The sequence below is a fragment of the Lottia gigantea genome, assembly GCF_000327385.1.
Source record: "Lottia gigantea unplaced genomic scaffold LOTGIsca_1, whole genome shotgun sequence".
In the NCBI taxonomy this organism is placed as follows: domain Eukaryota; kingdom Metazoa; phylum Mollusca; class Gastropoda; family Lottiidae; genus Lottia; species Lottia gigantea.
Window position 1 is genome coordinate 1 of NW_008706746.1, and position 16024 is coordinate 16024.

At 35.6% G+C, this 16024-nt stretch overlaps 1 protein-coding gene across 1 annotated transcript; it reads right to left on the bottom strand.

Annotated features, from left to right (window-relative positions):
* Positions 1-832: 832 nt before the first annotated feature.
* On the bottom strand, positions 833-15030 carry LOTGIDRAFT_227775 (hypothetical protein; the record flags this gene model as incomplete). The annotated part of the gene is made up of 14 exons (XM_009045355.1): positions 833-1011; positions 1325-1345; positions 1577-1773; positions 2429-2489; positions 3112-3180; positions 4982-5161; positions 6054-6140; positions 8696-8728; positions 10819-10950; positions 11656-11828; positions 12382-12505; positions 12801-12899; positions 14300-14410; positions 14877-15030. 14 exons carry the CDS (start codon positions 15028-15030, stop codon positions 833-835), a joined length of 1620 nt encoding a protein of 539 aa, XP_009043603.1.
* Between the last annotated feature and the right edge of the window lie 994 nt (positions 15031-16024).

Here is a 16024-nt window from a genome sequence, read left to right on the forward strand (position 1 = left end):
CAAAGTTATTATATGTATACAAGAAAACTTATTATTGTAGAGCTATATAGAAATATTTAAACAGAACCATAAAAAAATGTTGTTACTCGTTATGCGATCTTCAGACAACTGACCTATATAATTCAGCCTGTGTCCCTACTGATATTGGACAAGTATCTTGTAATAAACGATATCTATATTTGAGTTAATGAATGTTATTAAGTTAAATAGGTATAAAAGACAAAGTATATCTGGTTTGTTTCTGTATAGATAAAATGGTTGACCGCTTCCCAGTGGTCGTATCTTTAGGTTGTCGTTGAATACAGGTTGAAAATGACATAGGGGAAACTTTGTTTTAAGGATTAGCCTACACTAAATGCAGTTAAGAACTTTCCAAAAGATGAGTCATTGCTTAGAAAGCTATGTAAAAGGTACAGATTTACCACTATGGAAGGTTGTTTGTTGCTTGAATACATATACAATGTATTCTATGATATCCGACATCTGAGTATTCCGACATTCTGCGTAATCCGACATCATTTTATTTTACATGTATGTAAATTGTCCTCATAAGTAATAGAAATGTACGCTAATCGTACAATTCCTTCAAATAAACCCCAAACTGGGAATTTAACTTTCTATTTCTATATATAACAGAGAATCTAACGCGGATACATCTGGACACACATGGATTTAAAGGCTCCGACAGAGCTGCGAACACTATTACTGATGAGCAAAGAAAAATACCGTTTCTGAGACTAAGGTACGATTGACCAAACGGTTGGCAAACCTGTCCATTGAAAATAGGTTGTTGATTTCTCTTCATAACGCAATCTTGTACGATGTAGGATTTCTAAAATTCATCGTCAGATGATGATTCGCTGCTACTCATGCCTTCCAGCATTTTAATCTTTTTCTCAGTTAGGACCACCCCAACTTTATATTGTCGGTGCCTGACGACCAACAACGAGAGGAATATCATTAAGTTTATGGGGTAGGTGGCCAATAGGTATAAACTGTACTCCCATAGTTCTAAAATAATAAACAAAAAAATATTATACTCATAGTTTTAAGTATCGTCCTTTGCCCCTTATCAATAATTAGCTGACCCATGGTTCACTTTATCAAAACAGATTCGTATGATCCAAAAGTTTGTAATTTAGATAGTGGAGATTCCACCTCACCTTTTTTGACTCGATAAAATTTTCTCCGTTTTTTCGCTGCCGTGATCGAAAGGATACAGCCCTTAACTCCCCGCCACTGTCCACCTCCCCTGTCTTTGAGATGTTCTTCCTATTTCAATGTTGATCGAATGTAAACGAAAGGCCGCTAGGCTGATACTTACCCACTGTATTGTCCATAAAAACTGAAATAAAAAAAAACAATCATTTTGTCATTCTGACCTCAGAAATATATTATCTGCTAGTGAATTGGCTTCGATAATTCAGTATGCTCTAGTTTCATTCTAGAAAAATTGTTGTGCGTGAAACCAACTGCTCTGCTCGTTAACTAATTCAAATTCTAGTTTCTGAGATTTAGGTAGTTTGGTCAAATAGATGATTAATCAGTCCCCTCAACCCGTGAGAATATCACCTACCATCTAATACAATTTCCACCTTTTTCTTTTTATTCATCGCACAAACGTATTTGCCCGAGTCAGTCAGCTCTAGTTTCTTTATGGTTAAAACATTATGTATATCAATTGTCATTCGACCCTTTGTTCTCTTGGCCAGAGCGGCTGCTTCTAGAGGTTTATCTTTAAAGAACCAGGTAACTGTTGTATCCAAATTGGCTCTGGAAATATTCAAAATGCTTCTTCAATAATTAACACTGAAACAATATAGGGTGGGTTTTAAATCCCAACCTCCTTATCGCCCCAACCGCTAATAAAAATATGCGCTAAAATTGGTACATGTATTGTTTATTTTAAGGATTTCAAATTTCATACTATGAAACGAAACATTTTCAATTTGGTGGAATTTTATGGAATAACATATTTTATAAAAATGAAATGGGTCGGTTGAGATTTAAAACCAATCCAAAAATATACAAATCGCGACATCAATCGAATAAAGAAGTGTAGTTCACTGAATTTTAGGAGTTTTATAATAAATGCAAATCTGATAAAATAATAACCACAAGTAATTTTAATGGTATCAGGTCATCGCAATTTGGATTTTCAGAATATATATTTCAAGATGCCAAATTGGGATTAAAATGTAATATATAATACTAATATTAATACGAATCATCTGCCTCTATTCCAGTCTCTGATAGATATTTTGACAGTTATCGACTAGATAAACCCCGCACATTCGGAGATGAGTAAAATTCCCACAAAACACGGCCAACAACTCTCAAAATAGCTATCAGGGGCTGGAACAGAGGCAGATGTTTGGGTCTACACCAATATGAACTCGCAATCTTCAAGAACTGAAGGTGACCTTACCCTGGGCAGCTCATCTTGAGTTCCCTACCATATATAACACGAACAGCGTTACCTGCAAAACCTACCAAAAACAAAAAGTCCTATGAATACATCGTTGAATGTATAACATAGAAAAGAAATCTAATAAATTCACAAAGTAATCCTTAATTTTGGGATTTATATATAACATGACTGTATTATAATCCGTGTAATAAAATTATTAAACGAGTCTAGACAGTGTATCGTTCAACAATGCAATATAATAGTTTCAAAGAGCTTATTATTTCAAAGGTCATAACTAATAATGAGCTAAGAAGACATTGCTATACGTAGATATATGAAATGCAATGACGCTATGCATTTCATATACAGATTAATAATAAAAATCTATACAAAGAAATCATGGGAAAATTTCACATTGACATTCCCATTGAAGAAGCAGGGGCGTATTTAGAAAAATGCCCGAGGGAGGAGAGGGGCAAAAATAAGAGGTCTCTGAAAGGTCACTCGAGGCACCAAAGGTCCCCAGAAGCCAACGTAATTCAGGTGGCCTGAATTTAAGATCGGCAAAGCCATGCAGTGTGCATTGAAGGAAACATTGTATCATTAGATTTGTAGTCCCATGAAAATCTCGTTCATTTTGGCGCCTGCGCAAATTTAACGTTTGGCGTTTCCAAATACTGAAATGTATCGCTGTGTCTTACCAACTTTCTGTTTCCGGAACATAACATCATTTAGTTTGGCTACATTCGAAGTTTCCTTCTTTTTCTTTTCTACAAATAAATAAATAAAAAGATATGATAAATTCATAGATAAATAATAATCGGATGATAGATAAATAGTCGGATAGATAGATAAAAAGTCGGATAGATAAATAGTCGGATAGATAGATAAAAAGTCGGATAGATAAATAGTCGGATAGATAGATAAATAGTCGGATAGATAGATAAAAAGTCGGATAGATAAATAGTCGGATAGATAGATAAAAAGTCGGATAGATAAATAGTCGGATAGATAGATAAAAAGTCAGATAGATAAATAGTTGGATAGATAGATAAAAAGTCGGATAGATAGATAAAAAGTTGGATAGATAAGTAGTCGGATAGATAAATAGATCATATAGATAGATAAATAGTCGGGAAGATAGATAAAAAGTCGGATAGATAGATAAAAAGTCGGATAGATAGATAAAAAGTTGGATAGAGAGATAAATAGATCCTGAAGATAGATAATAAGTCGGATATATAGATAAATAGTCGGATAGCTAGATAAATAGTCGGATAGATAAAAAGTCGGATAGATAAGTAGTCGGATAGATAAGTAGTCGGATAAATAAATAGTCGGATAGGTAAATAAATAGTTCGATAGGTAAATAAATAGTCGGATAGATAGACAGTCGGATAGATAAATTGTCGGATAGATAAATAAAAAGTCGGATAGCTAGATAAAAAGTCGGATAGCTAGATAAAAAAGTTGGATAGATAGATTAAAAGTCGGATAGATAGAGAAATAACCGGATAGCTACATAAATGGTCGGATAGATAGATGAATAGCCGGACAGCTAGATAAATAGTCAGATAAATAAAAAGTCGGATAGATAAGTAGTCGGATAGATAAGCAGTCTGATAAATAAATAGTCGGATAGCTAAATAAATAGTTCGATAGGTAAATAAATAGTCGGATAGATAGACAGTCGGATAGATAAATAAAAAGTCGGATAGCTAGATAAAAAGTCGGATAGCTAGATAAAAAAGTTGGATAGATAGATTAAAAGTCGGATAGATAGAGAAATAACCGGATAGCTAGATAAATAGTCGGATAGATAAAAAGTCGGATAGATAGATAAATAGCCGGATAGCTAGATAAATAGTCGGATAAATAAAAAGTCGGATAGATAAATAGTCGGATAGGTAAATAGTCGGATAGGTAAATAGATAGTCGGATAGGTAAATAAATAGTCGGATAGATAGACAAAAGTCGGATAGATAGATAAATAGGTCGTATAGATAAATAAATAGTCGGATAGGTAGATAAATAGATCGTATAGATAAATAAATAGTCGGATAGGTAAATAAATAGATGATTCTGTGCTGTTCGTTAGTAGTTGATAATGTCACAATAGCAAAGGACCTTAGAAAATAATAATAGAAGCCTTTATGAAAGTGCAAAGTTTTGGCAAAATTGCAAGAACCAAACAAATTTGACTGAAAATTTGAATGGTGAAAATTGATGCTAACAGCATTATACATAAAAAGTTTAGAAAACCTCTTTACAATCCCTCTAATATTAACTACAATTGACTGCTTGAAGAGACATCTACCTCTATCCCAGCCCCTGATAGCTATATTGACATTGTTCGAGTTTCGACTTCATCAGCCGACAACTTTCAAAATGTTTATTTAAATCCCTCTGCACCATTTATATCACGTCTGCTGTTCCATCAGAGTTAAATGAAACTGACCTATCGTCAGTCTTTTGAAACTACGTGCGCAGCCAATGGTTCGAGGGTCACAGAGTCACGTGATACTAAAGACAATATCTGCTCCAAATATCAAATAGCAAAGGGGAACCCACTTGTACATCTCTCAACGCATGGTTCTTTCACAATTTCATCAGACCGATGATCGACGTTGATGTGATTAGTGAAAATAGTAGAACGACACGGTATACCAGTTGGGTTGGACGCCATGACACTTTCTACAAACCACGGTGAACATTTGTATTTGACATCTTTTTTCTCCACAATACACAAGCCTACAACAAACAAAACAAAACCTAACATAAAATAAAGCAGGTTGATATATAAGCATCATATAATGGAGTTTACGTCCATCTTTTTCCTCCATGACATAAAAACTTGTACACATGCCTACAACAAAACCTAACATAAAATATTGAAGATAGATACAGTATAAAATATTTTACGTCTAACTTTCCTTCCCCCACTACACACGAACCTACCGATACAACCAGGACACCCTCTGTAGCAGCATCCAATTCATATTATGGATTTGTACGCACTAATTTAAAATTCTTCTTACGGAAACGTGCAGAAAAGAAGGACGTAAAACTCATTTCATTTCATTTCTTACGGAAACGAAGAAGCATTGGAGGCATCAGTTACCCCCCTTCACTTCTATGAAAATTGAAAAAATATGCTTGCTATACTCTTTTGCTCAATTCCCTTATTCAAAAATTTTTCTTGGGGAGAAACCTTACAGACCCCTTTTGACACATGCACATGAGCAAATCCAGAGTCTGATGCCCGAAAAGCATTCCCCCTTTAATCAATCAGACATAGTTCCGAGAGGCCTGACGTCGCTACTGTGCTAAAGGACTGTGCCATGCAATGCAGAGTACAACGAAGGGAATTTTGTCAAAGTATAGAAACCCAACGGTCGAGGAATTAGTCTGTAACATAAAATAGGATCTCAATTTTTTGTATCGCCACAACGACTTGACGTTTCTTCCATGTTTTTTCAATTTACCTTGATTTATCTTGATTTCTTACTATCATAATATCTTTCTCTGGCGCCCTGTTTCTTTAAAATTTATTGGCAATCTCACAACCCTTAAAGATCACAAAATTATGATGGATATTTTTACCTATAATATTTATCAAAAGCTCAAAATGTTTAAAACGTACCCAATCTCTTTCGTACTCCTGGTTGACCACATTTACTACAAGGACCCCATTTCTGCCATTCCGTAATCAGTCGGAGGTTGTGATCAACTAAAATAAATTAGTTTCATTATCCTTTTACAATCGAAATGAAAATGAAAATAAAAACGGCAAATGGAACGAAATTAAATAAAAAAAATGATTTAAATAAACGAATGAATGGAATCAATAAACCCCCAAAAATTGTAAATAAAATAGATTTAAAAAAAATATATTTAAAACAAAATAGATTTTTCAAAATCATACAAAATGAAAATCAAAAAGAAAAAGATTTAATAAATGACATAAACAAAATAATTTTTTAAAAATATTAACAAAGTTATATAATTACTGAGAACTTCTGGTTTCGCTGGTTTGTTCATTTTGGGATCTATCTTCGACACTGGAAATCAAAAGAAAGCACCCAGTGTAATTAAAACAAAACCCACTTTCGTTTCGTTATTTATAAGTATTTCTTTTAAGCTACTTCAATTCATTCAATCTCTCACAAAACGCCAACCCCGAAGAAGGCGTAAATTGGTTATAGCAGGTTAGGTAAAAAAGGTTATTTTGATGAATGTTCAAGAGTCCGGTAATTAGTCTACTGGCTATACTAAAAATAAAAGCTGATGATAAAACGAAACTAAAGTTTGGTCTTGTTTTAATTACACTAGCAAGCAAGTCCGTGGCTATTCGCACCACGACGATACAAAAATGGGCATTAAAAAACATGGTCATCCCTAGACACGAAAATTGATAGTTTGATGGTCATTTTGATTTTCAATAGCTCTTGAGATAGAAGCGTTCAAAATTTTAAGAAAATTGCAACATTTTTTTTTAAATATGGCTTTGACATCATTGATATACAATAAGTGATATACATTATATTAGTTGGTAGCGTGCTAATACAATTAGGGATTGAGATACAGCACTGCAAAAGTGCAAAATTGGCCATATTTAGATCCCTATAAAACCAAAAGGTGTGGTTTTACCTCAAAGGTCAAAAGGTCATAAGAAGGTCAAGGTCGGCTATTATCATCATGATAAATATGAAGCTTATCAAAGGTCAAGGTCACGAGATATGAGCCTTCAAATTTCGAAAAAATTTAACCGGAAATTGCAAAAAAGCGAAAACGAAATTCAAAAATCGGCTTCCTAGAGTTTTCTTAAATTTTCGTAATGTAGGATGTTTTGCTGTAAGAATTTATGAAATGTAGGGAATTTAGGTCTTGTTTTTTGGGAGTTCATAGATTGGTTGCATTTTTCCCATGAAATGAAATGGAATATACTACTTACTATCAGTGGCCCACTAACATTAGCCTAGTACTAACAGTGGCCCAGTAACAATAGCGTAGTACTATTAATGACCCAGTAACAATAGCCTAGTAAATATAGCCTAGTACTATCATTGGCCCAGTAACTATAGTCTAGTACTACCAATGGCCCAGTAACAATAGCCTAGTACTACCAGTGGCCCAGTAATAATAGCTTAGTACTACCAGTGGCCCTCTAACAATAGCCTAATACTACCAGTGGCCCAGTAATAATAGCCTAGTACTATCAGTGGCCCAATAACAATAGCATAGTACTATCAGTGAACTAGTAATAATAGCCTAGTACTATCAGTGGCCCAATAACAATTGCATAGTACTATCAGTGACCTAGTAACAATACCAGTAGCAATAGCCTGGTGCAACAAGTGACCCAAACACAATAGCCTAGTATTATTAATGACTCAGTAACAATTGCGTAATATTACCAGTGGCCCAGTAACAATAGCTTAGGACTACCTGTAGATCAAAACAATACCAGTAACAATAGCCTAGTACTACCAGTGGTCCAGTAACATAGCCTAGTACTATCAGTGGCCCAGTAACAATAGCTTAGTACTACCGGTGGATTAATAACAATAGACTAGATCTACATTTACAATACTTAGATCTTACCTGTGATCAAGTAACATTGCTTTGGCACTGGCAGCCTAGCACTACATCTAGCCCAGTAACAACACAGTGATACTTAGTCATCCAATAAGCATACCCCTGAACCACAAATGACCCAAGAAACCTGGTACTACCAGGAGTCCAATATCAATAATCTGATACTACCTGTGTGCCAGTATTAAAAGCCTGCGTTCCAATCGGTCGAATCGCAAAAGACTATTCCTACCAATGGTCCAGAAATAATGACCCGGTACAATCAGTGAGCCAGTCAAAATACCTTGCTGCAGCCAATGGACCAGTTAAAATGATCTACTATTACTACTACAAGAGTTTCAATGTTAATAGCTTGATTCTGCCCGTGGCCCACTAAAGAATACCTTGGTACAGGCAATGCCCAAGATACAATACCCCGGTGCTACCTCTGGCCCATTGTTAGCCCTTGTTAGCTGTTGGCAGCAGCATAATTGTTAGCCTTTGTTAGCTGCCGCAAGCATTGGGTTATTATTAACGTGATAGCCTTTGTTAGCTGTTCGTAGCAACTAACATTTACCTCTGGAGGCGGAAAGGCGCCTTTGTTATGTTATAAGCAGTAATAGCCACTAACAACTTCTTGAAAGAATTAACTAATAAAAGGCGAATCGGGTGATAACGTTATATTCTAAGGACAGGGTGGACTATACAAACCTTCTTTTATCTCGGCATCAGATGATCTCATTACTGAAAAATAAAACGTATCAAAAAATGAAATGAAATGAATGGAGTTTTACTTTTCTGCACCATGTGGGCTAATGAAGTGGGGCAATGCCATGCAGGGTACAATGAGGAAAATTTTGCCAGGACAGCGGCATTAGTCTGCTCTTTTTCGATTTCAAACTGTCGAGGGATCTTTAACGAGCACAGCCTGTAGCACACGGGGAAAACGTATCAAATATATATATATATATAGCTATGTGGACTCTCAGAATGATATAAGCTAATAATCACAATATAACATTAGTATCTTTGATGATTTTCTAAACCGAGAAAAAAAATATAAATATTAATATGAAGCTTTCACTTGTACGATGTTCTGACGAAGCTGTAGCACCAAATCTTTTTCCATTACCCCTGCCCCTATATGGTGTACTTTTATTTCAAGATTACAGAAAGTATAGTACAATAGGGTGTAAAACTCCATTTTATTTCATTAGTACAATACGTTACATGGCAATAAGATATAAAACTCCATTTCATATCACTAGTCCACTACGTTACAGGACAACAGTACATATATATAAAACTCCATTTTATTTCATTAGTACAATACGTTACATGGCAATAAGATATAAAACTCCATTTCATATCACTAGTCCACTACGTTACAGGACAACAGTACATATATATAAAACTCCATTTTATATCATTAGTCCAATATGGTACGGGGCAGTAGGATATAAAACTCTTTTGCGTTACATTAGCCCGACAAGGTACATAACAATAGTTCAATAGTTCAATAAGTTAGAGGACAATATACAACTACAATTCATTTCATTAGCCCAATAAGATACAGCACAGTATAACACAAAACTCCATATCATTTCATTAGCCCAATAAGGTACGGAGCAGTAGCATATAAAACTCCATTTAATATCATTAGTCCAATAAGGTACAGAACAGTAGCATATAAAACTCCATTTAATATCATTAGTCCAATAAGATACAGAGCAGTAGGATATAAAACTCCATTTAATTTCATTAGTCCAATAAGGTACAGAGCAGTAGCATATAAAACTCCATTAGTCCAATAAGGTACAGAACAGTAGGATATAAAACTCCATTTAATTTCATTAGTCCAATAAGGTACAGAACAGTAGGATATAAAACTCCATTTAATTTCATTAGTCCAATAAGGTACAGAACAGTAGGATGTAAAACTCCATTTAATTTCATTAGTCCAATAAGATACAGAACAGTAGGATATAAAACTCCATTTAATTTCATTAGTCCAATAAGGTACAGAACAGTAGCATATAAAACTCCATTTAATATCATTAGTCCAATAAGGTACAGAACAGTAGGATATAAAACTCCATTTAATTTCATTAGTCCAATAAGATACAGAGCAGTAGCATATAAAACTCCATTAGTCCAATAAGGTACAGAACAGTAGGATATAAAACTCCATTTAATTTCATTAGTCCAATAAGGTACAGAACAGTAGGATGTAAAACTCCATTTAATTTCATTAGTCCAATAAGGTACAGAACAGTAGGATATAAAACTCCATTTAATTTCATTAGTCCAATAAGGTACAGAACAGTAGGATATAAAACTCCATTTAATTTCATTAGTCCAATAAGGTACAGAACAGTAGGATATAAAACTCCATTTAATTTCATTAGTCCAATAAGATACAGAACAGTAGGATATAAAACTCCATTTAATTTCATTAGTCCAATAAGGTACAGAACAGTAGGATATAAAACTCCATTTAATATCATTAGTCCAATAAGATACAGAACAGTAGGATATAAAACTCCATTTAATTTCATTAGTCCAATAAGATACAGAACAGTAGGATATAAAACTCCATTTAATATCATTAGTTCAATAAGGTACAGAGCAGTAGCATATAAAACTCCATTAGTCCAATAAGGTACAGAACAGTAGGATATAAAACTCCATTTAATATCATTAGTCCAATACGGTACTGAGCACTATAAGATGTACAACTTTATATCATATCCTTTCCCAATACAATATAGTGCACTATTATATACATGTATTAGACTTCAAGTTAAACTAATTTGAAATGTATGTATACGTACCGTCTAAATGGTATAAAAATCGGAAGCTTGAAGTATCGGACAATATGGACTTAATATCATCCGCGTCCATAATTCTTCCGATTAGACGATCGGCTTTTTTGAAATCATGACAGAAATAGGATCCAACATCATCTAGAATAGAAGAGGTGATGAATGAATGGTAGTCCGAAAAATCTGCCTCTTTTTCAATCTCTTGATAGCCATTCTGGCAGTTGTTGGTGTTGCGGAAAATCAAAATCAAACAAGAACTAGTTTTTTTTACTCTACTACAGCTGACAACTTTCATAATAGCTATCAGAGGCTGGTAGAGAGGCATATATTTTGGATCAGATGATTGGATGGATGAAGCATAGATCAAAAAGACACCGTTGATGATGACGATGACGATGTCGGCGACGAGGATGATATTAACGACAACGACAACAACGACGTCGACGCAAGCTCGGATGGTGCAAGTGACCAAAACGTACTTCTAAGCTTTATAAGCTATTGTTAGCAATTATCTTTTGAGTCTTTTCAAATTGATCATTAAATGTTTGCAATTGTCATTCACGGTCTATAAGTCACCAAATTTGCTACTATTATTGTAAAAGCTTCAAATATATTTTAATGCTGACATAGAGAGGCGTTGTATGGGATAATTGACTGAAGCCACGTGTGTATATTAAAGATCCTCAACAGTTGGAAATCAAAAAAGAGTAAGTTTATAGCTGTCTTGGCAATAATTTCCCTCCTTGCACACCGCATTACCCCTTAAGGTGCAGAAAAAAAGGACGTAAACTCCATAAAGTTCATTTCATTTTTTCAAAAATATTTTTCTTTGAATTTGTAACTTACTTTCAGTAGCTCGTTTGATAGTCAAAGTATGGTCAACTGTTTTCGACCTTCGATTTTTCTTGGGATTGTCATGCATATCTAATCCTATTTCGTTAAAGCGATAATACCCATCCTGAGCACGGTTTAACTTGTACCAGTTCATAGGTTTGAATTTATCCGTAGTTTCATCTTGACTGTCAAATATAATAACAAGAATATTTTAATAATATTAAAACAGAACCTAAAAAAACCCACGTTGTTAGTCAGAGACAACTTTGAACCTCTGAGTAACAACATGTTTTTTTGTTTTTTAGATTCTGTTTAATATCATTGTGTTATAATAATAAGATGATTTATTCAAAGTCATCGAGCTTTCACCGAGATGTTTAAGTTTGAACCATTTGCTGTACTGTTTTGCAGATGCCCCATTTGACTATGATCCTCTATAGCCCTGGTTCCTAACCTGGGTTGTTTTCATCCCCTGGGCTTGTGGGACTAGGGTGTCAAGGGTCTTGCCAACTGGTGTAGGAGAAGAATTTGTTTTGAATTGAGAAAGCACCTCAGATCAACAGATGCTGAAAACAAAGTTTTGGGGATGTGAAAGGTCCAGGTGATTTCTCCGGGGGTGTGGAGGCTGAAATAGGTTGGGAACCACTGCTCTATAGTAAGGATGAAACACTATCAAAAATGAACAAAATTTGAGTCACTCTTATAAACTTATGAACTTGACAAATTTTGACAACATACCAGAAATGACAAGTCATCTGAGCTGTTTGTCCTTTATCCACCAAAATAGCATACTGGACCGCCATGTTTTTGGCCCCTTGTTTCATTTTCTCCAATCTATTAAAACAAGCCGGACCTTTTCTGTCTAAAAACAAAACCCTCAGATACTAATAGGTCAGGGGCTAAGATGGGAGCCTGGGCCGAAGGCGTGGAGTAGGCCCATGGCAGTTTGTCCATAGGAATATATTTCAACGTTGTGGTTCTGTTCCGACAATATTGGTAACGACTATCTCACACAGGCCATTGCATGAAGGTTGGGTGGACAGAAAGACGGCTATGAATTGTGAGAATTGAAAATTGCAGAAATTGGACTGCAAGGTGAAATGTAATGGGATTCAAATTGAAAATTCAGGAATTGAAGAGAAAAAAGCATCACCTACCATACTGCATAACGGAACTTCGTCTTAGTCTCTTTATCAACTCATTCTGCAGTAATTCCGAATCTTTGATGTTGTCTAGATCTTGTACGAATTCAAAATCTAGGAAAAGAAAATGTATATATGCAGTCTTACCAACAAGTCAAGATTCCGAAACAATCCAACTACGGTACTAACAACTATACTGTCATGTTAACTTGTCGTCTACCAACAACTACCTTGTCTGTGATATCAGTTAACTGGAAGCGAACGTTAACTTGTCGTCTACCAACAACTACCTGATCTGTGATATCAGTTAACTGGAAGCGAACGTTAACTTGTCATCTACCAACAACTATCTAGTCTGTGTTATCAGTTATCTGGAAGTGTACGTAAGTAAACTTGTCATCTACCAACAACTACCTAGTCTGTGATATCAGCATCTGCTGGAAGCGAACGTTAACAATCTGCAATATCAGTATCTGTTGAAAGCGAACGTTAACTTGTCTCCTACAAACAACTACTTAGTCTGTGATATCAGTAAGCTGGAATCGAACGTTAACTTGTCAACTACCAACAACTACCTAGTCTGTGATATCAGTAAGCTGGAATCGAACGTTAACTTGTCATCTACCAACAACTACTTAGTCTGTGATATCAGTAAGCTGGAATCGAACGTTAACTTGTCAACTACCAACAACTACCTAGTCTGTGATATCAGTAAGCTGGAAGCGAACGTTAACTTGTCAACTACCAACAACTACCTAGTCTGTGATATCAGTAAGCTGGAATCGAACGTTAACTTGTCAACTACCAACAACTACCTAGTCTGTGATATCAGTTAGCTGGAAGCGAACATTAACTTGTCATCTACCAACAACTACCTAGTCTGTGATATCAGTTAACTGGAAGCGAACATTAACTTGTCGTCTTCCAACAACTACCTAGTCTGTGATATCAGTTAACTGGAAGCGAACATCAACTTGTCATCTACCAACAACTACCTAGTCTGTGATATCAGTTAACTGGAAGCGAACATTAACTTGTCATCTACCAACAACTACCTAGTCTGTGATATCAGTTAACTGGAAGCGAACATTACCTTGTCGTCTACCAACAACTACCTAGTCTGTGATATCAGCTAACTGGAAGCGAACGTCAACTTGTCATCTACCAACAACTACCTAGTCTGTGATATCAGTTAACTTGAAGCGAACATTAACTTGTCGTCTACCAACAACCACCTAGTCTGTGATATCAGTTAACTGGAAGCGAACATTAACTTGTCGTCTTCCAGCAACTACCTAGTCTGTGATATCAGTTAACTGGAAGCGAACATTAACTTGTCATCTACCAACAACTACCTAGTCTGTGATATCAGTTAACTGGAAGCGAACGTTAACTTGTCATCTACTAACAACTACCTAGTCTGTGATATCAGTTAACTGGAAGCGAACGTTAACTTGTCATCTACCAACCAACCAAGCTGATAATATATTATATTCTGGACTTAAAATCGTTACCTTCGTTCATACGGAGTGTTGTATTCTGCTCGGGACTGTTAAACCCCGGTATTCCGAGATCAACTTCCTGACCATCTATCCGAACTTTCAATTCTGTTATCCCGGAATCTCCTGTCAAAATAATTCAGAATAGTTCAGATTAATCAAGATTAATCAATAAGTGCATGAATTAACAGAGTCTAATCAAAATTCAAACCCACCCAAGATGTTAAGTAGGCTACTTTAAAGGGAGGGACAGATTAGCCATTTTCGGGGGTTGATTTGGGTCTTAAATACATGTAAATGTAAATAGGACCTAGTCTTCAGAAGTACTAGAAAAGTACAATTCCTTCAAAAATATCATAAACTAGGAATTTCACTTTATATATCTATATATGTTTTTCTACATAGGCCTACAAAGGCATAGTCTCGACAAATGACCAGTCTTAATTTTAACGGACACACATCGATTTGAAAGCTAAAATTCTAAAATTCCAGTTTCTCAGACTAAAGTAGGCTACTATTTGTCAAACGGGTGGCAAACTTGTCTGTCCCTGTAAGTTTATTCCTGTTTTGTAAATAGGGTTGGTGTACTCACCAGAACTTTCCACAGGAAGAAAGTAGAAGAAGAGAACTCCAGAAAGAAGTAGGCTTGGTCTGACATTCATCTTGTGACTTGTTCGTCTTCTGGATCTACCGACTTGTCCATCGGTATGAGTCAGCAGTCGACATTCTGGTCCATGTGACGTCATGATTTTAATGACGTCAGACTTTAAAAAAGCACCTGCAGATCAATATTAATCGACGTAGACAATTTTTTATTTGGGTTGGGGGGTTGTGAAATATGTAAAGATCATTGCAGGCGGGTAAAAACATGATTTGTATTGGCGCATCTTCGCCTGGTGTAGATTTTGAAAAAAGAACGGGAATGCGGAGTGAAAACATAAAGCGGCCGCTTTGTGCAAGGTAGTAGGCTACATCGTGATAACGGGCAGACCAAAAGCGGAATTTAAGGATCGATTAGGTGAAGTAAACTATACGGTTATCGGAGACCTTGAATTTAGAATAAAATCGGATCCGAAAATGTGGATAAGAATGGCAAAAAATATAATGGGGTAAGGTCAATGGCGTCTTATGATATGCACAGGAAAAGCAAAATGTAGATCTGCGTATATAAAATGTTATACCTGCAGGATATTGTGAGTGTAATCTAGCCCATTGTGGTCTGATTTCTGAAATAACGGTTACCTCCCTTTAATCATTAATTCAACTTTGACCCTGATTCCAGTATTTTGACACGTGACCAAGCTCTTTTGAAAAAGAGGCGGCATTAAGATGGCGGCCGAAGAATCTGTAGAAAGTAATAAATATTCTTGCTTTTAATTGATTCCTGGTTTAAAATGTGATTTTATTTCGCTAACACTTGAGACTACAAGCCAAATGCTCGATACATATTTTGCGCATGCAATTATCGCAATGAGATGCTTCTGTCCCTCACAAAGTACACCGAGACAACATCATCCATCCATCGATTTAGATTTTGATTTTGTTTGTTGGTTTTTAGAATATCACTATTAGGCCAAGTGGAGTCGCTAGCTTCCAGAGATTGGGGATCCAAATAGAGGGTGGACTGACTAAGGGGGGGGGACAACTGTCAAAGTCGAAATACAAAATGTGACAGTTCTGTAGGCATATAGTCGCAAAACTCCCATGCATCGTCTGAGATAGTTGAAAAGGAGAATTAAT